Consider the following 15,249-nt stretch of genomic DNA (forward strand, 5'->3'; position numbering starts at 1 on the left):
TGCCATATTATTTGTTGTTGATCCTCAAGGTTCTTACAAGTTTGGGGAATTTTATTTCCGCTGCGTATTGCTCGTTATTATTATTATTGTGCTAATTCCCCATCAGACTAATGGTAGACCACAAAACCAGCAACCTCTCCAAGATGTGTAAACAAATTAGTGTTTTGTCCGCTCTGTCAATTCTTCAATTTCAGGACCTGAATTACTTACCCCTGTTTCTTCCCCAAAATCAATTCATGCCAATTCAAGAGCATGCAGAAACAATTGAATTACCAACGAAAATTTGATACAGATTATGATTTTAGCAGTTATGATTTTCTATTCACGAATTGAATTTCTGTTCACATTTAAGTTAAACACTTTTCAACTCCAAGTTAATTAGAAGGTTCACGTTGACTAGAAAGGATGTGAGTGGTGCTAATACATTCCCCTTACATAATCGAATCTCGAACTCGAAAATAGTAGCGACGAATCTTTCCATTTCTTAAGGATTTTGTCAACGTTTCCCTTTAAAAATAAAACTTTGTTGGTGACTCTGTAGCCATTTCGAGCGTTTTTATGCTCGTGCATTTTTCGCGGTGCGACAAGAGCTCATTAACATTTTTCGCGCCTACACCATTTTGTTCGTGTTATTGCATTTTGCTTCATACAGGTAATGGAATTTAGGCCTCGTTTGGCTCTACTTATTTTCCACTTTTCTACTTCTCCTAAAAGAAATAGAGAAATAGAAAATTGTATTTCACTCTATTTCTCCTTAAAGTAATTAGAGAAATAAAGTAAAGAAGTAAAAAATAAGAAGAATTTTGGTTAAACACAATTTTTTACTTATTTACTACTTTTAAGGAGAAGAAAAAAAGTGAAAAATAAGTAGGACCAAACGGAGCCTTAGTCTTGTTTGAAGACCTCTGTGTTTGCTAGTGGTTTGCCTTTAAGTGTGCAGATTGAAGACTTTTTTGGATTTGATATACCTCCTTGTTGCCTTCATGGTGATTTAGCCCTTGGTTTTAGTTTCTATATATGATGGTTAAGTTGGGTTATGATAGTTATGACAAATTTTATAAAAGGAAACGTGGGCAGTGGGCAGAATGATACAGCTAATCATTTCCTTATAGGGATGTTTCCTTATTCAACGAGGGAAGAGAAAGTAAATCTAGACCTGATTGATTAAATAGGAGAATGTTTTCCTGCCATTGTTTTTTATGCATGATTTGAGTGGTGAATTTTACTCTAGGAGATCTCTACTTATAGACACATTTTTTTTCCTTCAATTGAGCAGGAAAAAGATGAGCTAATGTTTGCCTGATCATTTGTTTAATGCAGCTTATATTTTAAGAATCGTGTGATGTTTTATTATGTTATTATTAGTCTGATTTTCAATCAACCTTATGGATGACTTACATATAATTATAAGGTCGAATTATATTTAGTTTAATCTTTTATATTATAAGCTTGTATACACAAGCAAACCCTAAACCCTAATTTGTTTTGTGTGTTTTCCCTCCATTTTATGATGCAATTTTTATTAAAAAATAATACAATTTTGTCTTGACTAGGATTCGAACCCGCAATCCTTCGAACCCGCAATCCTTCAATGCAAGGCAAAATTTTCAACCACTATGACAAGTATAGCGTGTATATTCTTCTTAATTTCAGTGAAAATTACATTCGACATTTTAAAGAACAATCATCTTAAAGCGTATTAAATTTTGATCTTGTACTAGGAGTCTAGGACACAATAAGCTTCCATTGATAGGGAAAGTTGGTCCACTTGCCTAACTTTCTCAAATTGGGACAGCTATGTTGAAAATTGACTTTTTTTTTTCTCTTCTGCATTGATAACTTTCAACAAGTCAACCTACTAAAATTGGTATTTTAAAACAAGACTACAATGCTGACTCGTTGAACAAGAATGGCACTAAAAACTTTGAAGCATAAAGGAGGTTTAACAAAAAACTTTAGAATAAGATTACTACCGTTTTACATATGACAATTGTCCTATAAGCTTAGCTGTGGGGACATTGGGATATCGCATATATTATGTAGGGGTTAGAGTTCGAATCCCGAACACTCAACTTAAAACAATTAACAATGAATTGATTTAAGTGGTAAGAAATTTAGATCTTTTAAACAAGTGGTCACGGGTCAATTTTTCACAGTTATGTATGAAGAAAATTTGATTAGAAAAACCTCTTTTTGTATCCCATAAGTTCTTGACAGAGATAAATCGCTGATAAATGATTGTTAAAATTTCCTACCTATAATTTGTTAACAAAATCCATAAAACAATAACCGCCAACAATTTTGCAATCCTCGCATACAAAGTTCTTAAGATTCGAAGTTAAGTCTATGCATCAATTTCGAATTAACTTGGCCGTAAACTTTTTTTGTGTCAAGACCGCAAACTTAAATTTTAATAAATTCATAAATGAAATTGAGTTTTACTTATTTTTTTTTTCTTTTTTTTTTTTTTACAAAAAATTGAGTTTTACTTAGTTGTAAACTTGTAATAAACTCAAAATCAGATTAACTTGTAGGAGATTTTATTCGTATTAGATTTGTGCGTTATAATTGAGTCCAAATATTAAATTATTAATATTTTATATATGTAATTTTGATATGAGATAATTTTATGAATCGAGGTAACAAATTGATTTTATATGGATAATAATCAAATATTATTTATCAAAATTGTCAAAAATATAAAATTTGATATTTTTTTGATTTTTTAGTCTTTATAATAGTCAATACTAAATACTTTTCAGGAAATCTCCTCTAAATCACTAGTATTGCTATCGAAATCATGACCATCAGCATGTAGGTTCCATATCCAAGTAGTAGTATCAAGTCCCTTAGCTATTGTTCTTGAGAAATGACCAGGTTTTGCCCATTGCTTGGATGAAGTTTTTATGGGATCCCTATCTACCAAAATTTTGACTTTTGGTTTCGGCAAACGAATAATCATTGAGTCCTCCTCTTTTCGGACAACACATACAAAGACCCGCCAGCATAAAACATAATTAGCAAACTTATGAGAGATCTTTGTATTGAATATATTTCCCTTCTATCTCCCATTTATCTAGTATCTATCTTTTTTTAGTTATTCACTAGAACAATTATGATCCACTTCGAACCAAACAGATCTTAAAATTAAAAAACACGTTTCTTAAAGATAAATTACGAAAATTAAGAGTAGCTCTTAAACCATAAAAGAAGGTTCTTAAGGTAAACTACGAAACTACCCTTGATATTTTAATAAAGTTACTATTTTATCCTCCAAACTCTTTCCCTGTTACGCGCAACCTCTAACACGAGCTCTAATCCCTGATTCATGAACGCAAACTCTCCGGAGCATCACCTTCAGTGGCGAGTATACCGCCGGGCATGCCTGGCACGTGCCTGGGCTGCCCTTTTTTTTTTTTTTTTTTTTTTTAAATGAAAACAAAAACAGAAAAAGGAAGAGTAGTACTTGCTTTCTCTTTCTCGATTCCTCTCTCTCAAAATCGCTGCTCTCAGTTCCTCTCTCACCCGCCGGCCGCTGCTCTCAATCCCTCTCTCCCTGCTCTCAATCTCTCTCCCTCACCTCGCCGTAAAGCCGTTCAATCTTCCGCCGCAGCCGCACCGCACTCACTCTTTCTCTTCGTCTCGTTTGAGGTAAGCAAACTAACATACTGCAATTAATTTTTAACAACCTAACCTTCTCAATCTAGAATCTTTGTTTGATGATTTGGTGTTGTTTTGAATTTTAAATTTATTAAGCTGTTTTGATTGTTAAGTGATTATATAAATAAGCTGTTTTGGTTATATAAATAAGTAGTTTTGGTTGGTTCTTCAATAGTGTTTTTGTTCTAAAATAGTGAGAATGAAGGGTTTTTGTTCTAAATTCATCTTGATCTGCAATAGTGTCTTTGTACTGTGCTTTATGTTTGTGGTCATACTGGGAATTTAAGTTATGGCAGAACAATTCATGAGTTTGTGAAGGATAATGGTTTTGCTATTGACTCGCATTTACAGAGTGCTCTCATTAACATGTATGCAAATTGTGGTGCAATGGAGTTTGCTAGGGAAATATATGAAGGACTTCCGTTGAAAAATATGATTGTTTTGTCTGCTATTTACCTTCAACTTAGATGTTGTTTTATTTTAGTAAACTTTGTTAATGTTTTATTAATGTGTGTTTTGTTAATAGTTATGCCTAAACATGTTTCATTGTCTACCGATAAAATGTCTCGAATCCCATCGGTAGTGCCACAAAAGAGAAGAAAGAGTAGTATAGAAAATGCCTTCAATGTTGAGGATATGAATCATCTTATAGAAAATATAGCAATGGTATTTTATGCTGGTGTCTTATCTTTCCATCTTGCTAGAAATCCTTACTATGTTAGTTCTTATTCTTTTGCTGCTAATCACAACCTTAGTGGCTTCCTCCCTTTAAGTTATAATGCTCTAAGAACCACTCTTTTGAAGCAAGAAAGAGCTCATATTGATAGGTTGCTTCAACCTATAAAATCTTTGTGGACATTGAAGGGAGTTACGTTGGTTTCTAATGGCTGGACAGATGTGCAAAGGAGGCCTTTGATAAATTTTATTGGCATTTGTGAAGGAGGACATATATTCTTAAAAGTCGTTGATGGCTCTGATGAATATAAAGACAAGTTTTACATGACCAACATATTTAATTCTAGATGGGCAGACATTGAGTACGCCCCTGATAAAATTTCCTCAAAAAATTTGCCCAGGCTCTCTAACATTCCTGGAGTCGCCACTGATCACCTTCAACGGTGCATCGTTAACACAAACTTGCCGGAGCAGCTAGCATCAATCACCAAAGCATCCGTGTAATTCATTCTCTTCCATTTTATCTGATTCTGAAAACTAATTAATTGCTTACACTTCATCTCTTTTCTCTTAGAACTTCTGTTTTCACTACCTCATTGCTGATTAATCGTTTCAAACTCAACTCAATGCAGCGGTTAATTTTCACTGTTCTCTCGTTATTCGCCATCGGCAACAAAGCTTGTTCGGTGATCAGAGGCACTAAAACTCCGGTAGGGAAGAATCTTAAAGTCTCTTATCGTTTGATTTCCAATTTAAGCTTGACAACAAACCTAGAAATGAGTTCAGGTATTCATTTTTTTTTTTTTACTTCTTTAATTTGATAAATCACTCGCATATCTTATAGTTAAGTCTTCAATTATTTTTTCCTTCGTTAATTTGATGAATTACTGACATATTTTACGGTAGTTTATATGTGAAAGGATTAAATTAAAGGATTGGTTTAAAAAATAATGAAAATTATTAGTTGTTAAGGCTTCAAAATTGAGGTAATGTTTGCTTTGATTCTAAAGTTTCATTCTTTGAATCTGGTGTAATAATCAGGTGGTGCATTTGGTGGCAACAGGGGACTCCGTCCGGTGCCTCCCGAAAAGGGTGTTTTCCCATTGGATCATATGCATTTGTGTGACCTGGTATGGTTCTTCTTCTCTCAATTATCCATCAACAATTGAAGGCTTAAGAAGCAAAGACCTTGCAAGTTTGTTATCGGAATTGTGGGCTAGCTTTTATTGTTTAATATATATAGGTTAAATTTGGCGTTTGGGGCAGAATTTAAGATAAACTATGCTCTATAGTTGTTATTATACAGTAAAATTTTAAATTGATAACCACGATGGGTGTGTGACTAAACTCCTATATTTGTTCTTAACCTTGGGATTTGTCGTCGTATTAATCCTTGGACAAGACTCGCCAGAGAAATATAGATACAAGTCATTAACCCTATTAGGTTAGTACTTAAGTTATGCTTTTGTTACATTAATCCTTCATCATGCATCACTACATCGGGGATTGACTTGAACAACGAAAAATATATTGAGGACTTTAATTTAATTTCTTTAGTGTAGGGACTAGGGGTTGTCGGGTTGATAAAACATGAATCAAGGTTAGAAACAAAAATGGAGGTTTGCTCATCAGAGGTAAAAACAGTTGTTCACTTTAGATTCTCTATCATGATAAAGCTAAAGTGAACAGAACAGAACATAACATAATAGAGCGTTTTGGGTTTAAGAGCTGCAATTCTTTGCTGTGACTCCGACGTGCATCTCCAAGCGTTTAATAACGCCAAAACAAACAAGCAATAGATTGTCAAATGCTATCAGAGTATATTTTGTCTATCTTCTTGTACCTTGATTCCCTTATTGGCCTCATTTCAGGACAAGAAAGAATATCTCAACTGTCTAAAGACTGCTGGAAACAAGTCTGAAATATGTAGGGAATTCTCAAAAAAATATCTGCAATGCCGAATGGAAAAGTGAGTCGGCTTCACTGTAGTACAGACATAGTTATCCTCACATTTCTGATGTACTCGTGTTTTTCTCTTACCAGTTAATATTGGTTTCAATATTCAGTGTCAAATAGGCTACTTTGGAGCTTGTTATCATAGTGTAACTTGATGAATAGGAAGCTTTGTAAAATGAATAATGTCTTTAGTGAATTTAAATTTATCCTCTCAACTTGTTAGTGTGATCTATTTGTGTGAGTATTGTGGTTTTAGCCAGGAAAAGATTGAACAGTTCTGAGTAGTAATTAATTGTAACTTTGACCATGAAATTGGATAAAACAGAATAAACAGGCAAACCACCCAAATTTCTTGATTATCAATTTATCAGTGTAATTATATAGCAGAAGGATAAATTGCTCGAGTGAAGTGTCATATGTGAGTCACAGCAATCACATATTATGCTATAACATGGAGGAATTCCTCCTATAGCTTCACCGGCATCCATTATTATTCCAAGCAGTAATTTTGAAATAGTTTATTGTCTTCAATGTTTTCTGATGGATCTCAATTGTTCTTATTATTGTGAGAACCCATTGTAGTTGTTCAAGATGGTAGTAACAGAGATAGAATGCTAGGTTTATACAACATTTTCCAATTAAGATTAAGTATGATCAGTTTGTACCAAAGTTGACACTTTTAAGTGGATATCTTGATCACTTTTTTTTATTCATTTGTAAATATTATGTTACGGCTGATGTTATTTCTGTTATGGCTTTTAGGTTTGTTTTGACTGGAGTTGTGTTGTGTTATCACTGGTTATCTATGAACTATATAATTGACAATTGACGTCTTGCAGGAACTTGATGGCAAAGCAAGATTTGGCAGAACTTGGTTTTAAAGAAGTTAATGCAGAAACTCCGGGAGGTAAAATTACCGAGAGGATTGGTGATCGCAACCAATAAGTGTTTGATAGTTTGCGATAGTTAGCTTTATTAATGTTTGATAAACACTGTAAGCTTAAGTAGGGGGTTGTGTAATTTTTTACATTATCTTTGGTTTATGAACTTAGTACCATTTGTTTTTTTAATACCAACATATATCAAACATAAACACACTTTCAATTTAAAGTTTGTTGTATATATAGTCATTGTCCAAACTAGATATCCATAATTGTGTATGCTTGGATAGACAACGTGTTTTGACAAAATCACATCGACTTTGTTGAAGTTCCAATGTATAATTTCATCTCTATTCAATTCTTGAGATTACTCTTGCTTCTGTCCATAGTTCGTGCTCCATTTTGCAATCTTCTCCACTGCAATTTTCGACATCATCATTGCAGTGTTTTATGGTGTTTGGATTTACAAGAATTTGTTATTTGGTTTGAGCTGTTACTTTTCAGCATATATGTTCTTTGAATATGGGGCTGGGGCAATATAATGCTCACAAGATGTTTACTAGAAGTTGTCTTTGTCTGGTAATAGAACAGGGCGGCTTGCTCTGACCAAGACTCCACTTTTTGCTCCGTCCATGGAGCGTATGAATTTCCTGGATTGTAGATAGACCAAAAGAGGGAATGAAGGATATGAATAGGAATTATAGTCCCATTGGAAAAAGGGGCACTTGCGGGAACATCTCTACTGACAAACCATTTCAATAGTACGGGTGTTTCCATGCCACGAGGCACGACCATAGAAGTAATGAAAAAGAATTGGAATTCATGAAGTGTATCATGCTGAAAGTTAGACTTCCATAAATAAGGATTCAGAATTTCCTTTGTTATGTTGTGATTGATTCTACCGTTGTTACAATTGTGGAAGATATTGGTATTACATTTGGATGTTAGTGTTACTTCTCCCTTGGATTAGCTTGGCTTTCATCTCTATCTCTTGGGTCTAATTGCAGGCCTTATGGAGCTTCATGATGATGTTCATTTTGGATGTTGATTGCAACTTTTATATCAGTGGTACTGTGCACTTGCCATCTTTGTTCTAGTTAATGAGCTGAAGGCGCCTACACCATTTTGTTCGTGTTATTGCATTTTGCTTCATACGTAATGGAATTTAGTCTTGTTTGAAGATCTTCGTGTTTGCTAGTGGTTTGCCTTTAAGTGTGCAGATTGAAGACTTTTTTGGATTTGATATACCTCCTTGTTGCCTTCATGGTGATTTAGCCCTTGGTTTTAGTTTCTATCTATGATGGTTAAGTTGGGTTATGATAGTTATGATAAATTTTATAAAAGGAAACGTGGGCAAAATGATACAGCTAATCATTCTTTTATAGCAATGTTTCCTTATTCAGCGAGGGAAGAGAAAGTAAATATAGACCTGATTGATTAAATAGGAGAATGTTTTCCTGCCATTGTTTTTTATGCATGAGTGGTGAATTTTATTCTAGGAGAGCTAAGGCCTCTCGAAGTGCCTCCCTAATCGGTTATAGCTTATTTCCTTTCACTTTAATCTTCTGTTTGTATTGTGAGCTAGATCCCACATGAACTCTAGCTATTTCCAGCAATAAGAATTTTTATTCACTACTATATTCTACTATTTTATTGATCAATGTTCAGTCATAATCGAGATCGAGTCCTAACAATTGGTATCCAGAGCCTTGGTTTGCGCTGCACACCAGAGAAAACGATGGATGCGAGATTTGATTCAATGGAACAAAAATTGGGAAACATCGAAACAAAGTTGCAACAAATTCGTCAGATGTTGTTGGAACAACAATCAAGACCGCCAGTCACGGTGGAGCAGTTTCGCGAGCTCATTCAAGAGGAACGGGCTCGTCGTAACCGTCTTCGTGGGAGACCACGAGGAAGAGTGCACCACTATCACGAAGAGGAGGAATGGAGCGATAATAGTGTGTGGTCGTGGGACTCACCTCAACCACCGCAAACTGATGGTGGTAACCATAATTTCTACGACGTCAGAGAAGAAACTCACCTGAACAAATCTGAGTTTCAGCTGGAAACAATAGTGATGAAGGTGTCTAAAACTACAGTAAAGGTCGAGACCGAGAAAATGAGGGTGCTAAGTACGATGGCAGATAACGATTGTGTACATAGATCAGCGGTGCAGCCTCCACCAACATGGCAGAACACCACTAGACCTGTGACGGCACCACCGCAGTGAGTTCTGCCGCTCAAACCACTGAAATCACCAAACGCAGAGTTGAACCACCAACGCAGTCAAACGCCACGACTTCCGTCAAAGCCTCTAGACACCAGCCGATCGGTGACAGTACTATCACAGCGATCTTCGCCGGACTTCGATTTGCATGAACGAATCTCTGCAAACACAGATATTCAAGAAAGAAAAGAGCAGGTGATTATTATCAAACCACCACCGAAACCGCCAGACTTATATCGACTTGTGTTGGTTCCACCATGGCGAGAACCACCGGACATGGGAGTAGAGATTTCTTTAATGGAGAACGTTGAAGGTTTTCTCTTGTTGAAGAAAGAGAGAAGGGTAGTTTTGATATCTTACATGGTGGGTCTAGCTCTTAACTCGGTTGATTTGACTTGGATTAGAAAAGAAGATCAAAGGGCAAATGGGTCAATTGACAAGGTTGGTATCTCTTTTAACATAATGGGTCAGACCCAAATTAAATGTTGTTTGATTTTGAAGGAATTAGCAATGTGGGCAGGAATAGAGTTATTGAGCTTAGTTCAATTTAATGATAACAATTGGATTATGAAAAACGAGGGGGTGGGTACAGTTGATTATATGAATTTGAAGGGGATAGAAACAGGCCAGTGCTTCGTTTTAGGTGAGTTGGGTCAAACTCTTGATCTCATGGACCTAGTCCAATGTTATCATATCATTAGTGTTCAGGAGAAAAGGTTTTGTAATGGTATGACTTTGTGTTGGACAATTTTGACTCATCTTTTATCACCAAATGATGATTATTCGGTGCTGCAAGGTGGGGGAAAATTACATGGGAATGCTCACTACGCTGAGAGAATGTATGAATACATGGTTATGCTAACTATCCAAGTAGACGATGATCTGGTAAGAGGGTACACAAAGGAGGTTGAAGTTATGCTCCATGAACAATTTCTCTTTGATAACCTGCTTGAATTCATTCGTAGTCTTAAATAATTTGTGGATCCTAGGAATACTACCAAATTTTTGAAGTTCATCATTCTTGTTTTGAATGGAAGGAATATGAAAGAAGAATCAATATCAGTCACTTATTCATTCATACAATGAATTGTAACATGGAAGATATAGAAAGTGGTTTTCTTATGTTGTTGGAAAAGCCTATAGCATATGCCCTTGATCCTTTAGATACTTCAATGGAGATTTTTATTTTCTTAGCTAGACCTATGATTGATTATGTTCGAGCTTCAATGATTTTAAAAGAGAGCAACTGCAGGTCACCTAGAGACAGAGTGAGTGAAGTTGTCCTACAGATTCGATTGTTTGAAGCCGGCGGATCTCGAGCACGCCGGTCTTTTCTGCAGCTTATTTGGCTTGTTAGCATTTGGATTATATGGACGGAAAGAAATCACAGATTGTTCAGAGGCTCAACCAGTATTCCTCACCAGTTATTGGACAAGATCAAGATTTTTTCATATAGGTGGTTGAAGACGAAGAGTGTTACTTTGGCTTCAAACTACCATAGTTGGTGGTCTAGTCATTTGTTATGTTTGGGCATTGTATGATTTTGATTTTGGTATTTTCTTTTTTTGTCCCTTTGTAAACTTTGGTCGTCTATCTCAGCACACCTTATGCTGAGGAGACTATTTTCAGTTAATATATATATCATTTTAGTTTCTTCAAAAAAGAAAAAAGAAAACTCCAAAACTTACCAAAAAACAAAAAGGAAACTCGCCATTATGGATTAAAAAGAATAAAAATGTAAAATACATTCTATAACAATCATAGAAAAATTTCAATGTTATAAATTACTAAAATATTTTTTATTAATTAATAAAAGTAAATATAATTACTAAAATACTGTAAAAAAAAGTAAATACAATTTAGAAATAATTTTAAATTTGGTACAAATCCATATTTTCCAAAGATGTCAATGTATTTAGAGAAAAATATCAATGTAAGCACATACGTTTATAACCGCAGAACAACTTAAATATAGTAGTATTCTTATTATTTGATAGTAGACAACAAATTTTACTCCAATGTTTTTTTATGCCCTTGTAAAATTAGCATCATAATCATTCATATGCCTATATACACATTTTGTTGGTAACTATCTACGATCAAAACATATTTCTTTCAATCATGACTTCCAATATTTGTCTCCACATGTTCTATTATATCACAAGCCTTCACATCATTTCTACATTGGCTCACTCTGATAATTATATCATTCACGTGAATTTATCAGCTATGCCAACAATATTCTTAAATCAACATAGTTGGTATGAATCCACTCTTTCTCAAGTTACTCCTACCAATAATAATATCAAGTCTACATCTTCTAAAATCATTTATACATACAACAATGTTATGAATGGTTTTAGTGCAAATCTATCACCTAAAGAGCATGAAGCTCTCAAAATCTCCCCTGGTTACATTTCATCAATACCAGATTTATCCTTGAAGCTTGACACAACACACTCACCTAAATTCCTTGGTCTTAATCCCTACAAAGGGGCATGGCCAGCCTCTAATTTTGGCAAAGATGTCCTTGTCGGGGTGGTTGATAGTGGTGTTTGGCCAGAAAGTGAAAGTTTCAATGATAAGGGAATGACTAAAATTCCTTCAAAATGGAAAGGTCAATTATGTCAATTTGAAAATACCAACAATTCATCTTTGTGTAATAAGAAACTCATTGGAGCCAGGTACTTTAACAAAGGATTCTTGGCGAAATATTCAAACATTACTAGAACAATTGTTAACACGACACGTGACACATTTGGTCATGGGACCCACACTTCATCAATAGCAGCTGGAAGTAGAGTAAATGGTGCATCTTTCTTTGGTTTAGGAAATGGAACTGCAACGGGAATAGCTTCATTGTCTAGAGTAGCCATATACAAGGTTGTGTGGGGAACAAGTGAAGTTATGTTTGTATCTGATATAATAGCTGCAATTGAAGCCGCAATATCAGATGGTGTTGATGTTCTTTCAATGTCATTTAGCTATGACAATGTGCCTTTGTATAAAGATGGCATTGCCATAGCAACATTTGCAGCTATGAAAAAAGGTATTTTTGTGTCTGCATCAGCCGGTAACGACGGACCTTCCTTTAATACTATGAGCAATGGAATACCATGGGTGACAACTGTTGCTGCTAGTACTTTAGATCGCGAATTTCATGGAAATCTTACACTTGGGAATGGAGTCTCAGTCACTGGAATCTCTTGTTATCCTGGTAAATTCTCCACTAGCAATTTTCCAATTGTTTTCATGGGTATGTGTGACAATGTTAAAAAACTAATCAAAGTAAAGAGCAAGATTGTGGTTTGTGAATTTAACAATGGAACTTCTGCTAATCTTGTCAAACCAATTCAGAATTTAATTGCAGCAAAAGTTGTTGGAAGTGTTCTCTTAACAAACACATTACAATTTGATGAATGTTCATTGTCAAGTGCGATCCCATTCCCATCTATCATTATTAACCCCAAAAATGGAGAGATTGTAAAAGATTTCATCAAGAGAACCTCTTACTCAAGTTCAATAGCAAAAATGTCTTTCAAGATAACATCTTTTGATGTTAGACCGGCGCCTACTGTGGATTTTTATAGTTCAAGAGGACCTTCAAAGAATTGTCCATATGTTTTGAAACCCGACATTGCAGGTCCTGGTACATCAATCTTAGCAGCATGGCCCACAAATATTCCTGTGTTGGATTTTGTATCTTATAAATTCTTCAATAAGTTTAATATTTTATCCGGAACATCTATGTCATGCCCTCATATTGCTGGCGTTGCGGCGCTTTTAAAAGGTGCGCACGATGATTGGAGCCCTGCAGCCATTCGGTCGGCAATAATGACAACATCAGACATATTTGATAATACTAATGAACACATCAAAGACATTGGAACAGGTAACAAAGCAACACCTCTTGCATTGGGAGCTGGTCATGTTAATCCTAATAGAGCACTTGACCCTGGTCTTATTTATGATGCTGGTGTACAAGATTATGTTAATCTTCTTTGTGCACTTAACTTCACACAAAAACACATCACTACCATTACAAGATCATCTGTTAATGATTGCTCTAAACCTTCATTAGATCTCAATTACCCTTCTTTTATTGCTTTTTTCAATTCTGGAAATTCCTCAAAGACAACCCAACATTTTCATAGAACAGTTACTAATGTTGGCGAAGGACAAACAACGTATGTTGCTAGCATTACACCAATTAAAAGGTTTCGTATCAACGTTATACCAAATAAGTTGGTGTTCAAGAAGAAGAATCAGAAGATAAGCTACAGGTTGAGCATTGAAGGTCCGAGAATGATACAAAAGAATAAAATATCTTTTGGATATCTTACTTGGAAGGATGAGAAACATGTAGCCAGGAGTCCTATTGTTGTAACCACCCCTAGTTTCAATTTGTAGATCACTATATATCAAATAAAAGTTTTTTTTTTCTCAAAATTTAATCATCACTTAAATCTGTCATTTATAATTATTAAATTAAATTTATGCAAAATAAATTTTAATAGCAATTTTGCTCTGACCAATGTGACATGTTCATTTAAGGAATCAACTACTGAGGTCTAAGATGATTAATTCTTGTTTTAGAATTCAGACACTTGTGCTAATATTTTACTCCCTCCGTCCCAAAATAAGTGAGTCATTTTGACTATATGCACTATTCACATATGTCTGATGGGGTACTATGAAAATTGTCTTGTGTCATGTTTAATGTTATATTAGAGAATGTAGGCTTGGTAATGTGGGACTGGGCTTGTTGAATCATGAATAATGTTATTATGTTTTTTTTTGTTAACTCGTGAATATTGTAATTTTGAGATATGAAATAAGATGAATATAATTTAATTTCTGCCATCAATGTGTATTTCTTAAATCTGATACTTGTTAGTGTTACCATTCATACAAATGATGGCTTGATAATGCAGATTGCAATGCTAAGAGTTACAATAGACTTATAGATGTATTGATTTTCATTATACTGTAATTTACATTAAGAAAGTCCAATGGAATTACATTAAATATGTGTAAAAGAATCAAGATCTCTGGAGTCTAGAGGGGAAATCAATATATCTTAGTCTTTGAATTCATTTCTATAATGATTCCCAAATGCTATAATCCAGCACTAGTAGCATTCGTTTTATTTTAAGCCAACAACTTCTAATGAGAAAGTACACCCAATGTCTCCATTAGAATAATTAAATTCATTGACTTATAATTTAGTCTCTTAAAAAAAAAATAACATTGGTGTTAATGCCTTGTGGTACAGGTCAAATAAGAAGGGTGTGAATATGGTTGCTGCCCTACTGTCATCAATGGGCCTCACCACAAATTTCTATTTTTTTTAAATGTTATAGTCGATAGCAACGGTTTTCTAGAGTTCTCTAAAGTAGCTCAAATTAGGCGCGTCCGACACGTGTCGGTGTCCGTGTCAGATACCGACACCGACACTTATGATTACACTAGATTATGTTATTTTTCCAAATTTTTATCGGTGTCTACGTATCGGTGTCTGTGCTTCATAGGTGTAGTGTGTGATTTCGGTAGTTAAAGAACGCATACAAATTCGTATTATAATTTCCAAATTGACTTTCAAGGGCAAATTTGTCAAGATGGGAGGCTGGAAGTAACATAGCGGGCCTAAAAAGCAAATTTTGAGGGTGTATAAGCCCCATTTGTTGGTGTTAATCAATGATCATTGGCAAAAAGTCTTGTTATCTTTTTACATTTTTTCCTTAAACAAAATATATTAAGAAAATGAGTAGAGTAACATTAAGATAATCTACTATGTTCTTAAATCACCTAACGGGTAATTTCATAAGTTTGGGGGCTTGAGAGCAA

At 34.8% G+C, this 15,249-nt stretch overlaps 2 protein-coding genes across 7 annotated transcripts; both read left to right on the top strand.

The window, feature by feature from the left end:
* The first annotated feature begins 3,417 nt into the window (after window positions 1-3,417).
* LOC123885559 (cytochrome c oxidase assembly protein COX19-like) lies at window positions 3,418-7,537 on the top strand. 6 transcript variants are annotated; one of them, XM_045934837.1, is made up of 6 exons: window positions 3,418-3,651; window positions 4,012-4,833; window positions 4,968-5,121; window positions 5,377-5,465; window positions 6,207-6,304; window positions 7,131-7,537. In XM_045934837.1, the coding sequence occupies exons 1-6, from the start codon at window positions 3,433-3,435 to the stop codon at window positions 7,234-7,236; spliced, it is 1,488 nt and encodes a 495-aa protein (XP_045790793.1). In that variant the 5' UTR covers window positions 3,418-3,432; the 3' UTR covers window positions 7,237-7,537. The 6 variants fall into 6 exon arrangements, with proteins under 6 accessions (XP_045790793.1, XP_045790796.1, XP_045790794.1 ...); XM_045934840.1 differs by having other exon boundaries at window positions 4,525-4,833; XM_045934842.1 differs by having other exon boundaries at window positions 3,465-3,651; window positions 4,488-4,833.
* Window positions 7,538-11,523: 3,986 nt separating this feature from the next.
* Window positions 11,524-13,812, top strand: LOC123883453 (subtilisin-like protease SBT3). Its single transcript, XM_045932259.1, has one exon. The coding sequence runs from the start codon at window positions 11,524-11,526 to the stop codon at window positions 13,810-13,812; it is 2,289 nt and encodes a 762-aa protein (XP_045788215.1).
* The last annotated feature ends 1,437 nt before the right edge of the window (window positions 13,813-15,249 follow it).

This window comes from Trifolium pratense, linkage group LG5 (assembly GCF_020283565.1).
Source record: "Trifolium pratense cultivar HEN17-A07 linkage group LG5, ARS_RC_1.1, whole genome shotgun sequence".
NCBI classification, from domain to species: Eukaryota; Viridiplantae; Streptophyta; class Magnoliopsida; order Fabales; family Fabaceae; genus Trifolium; species Trifolium pratense.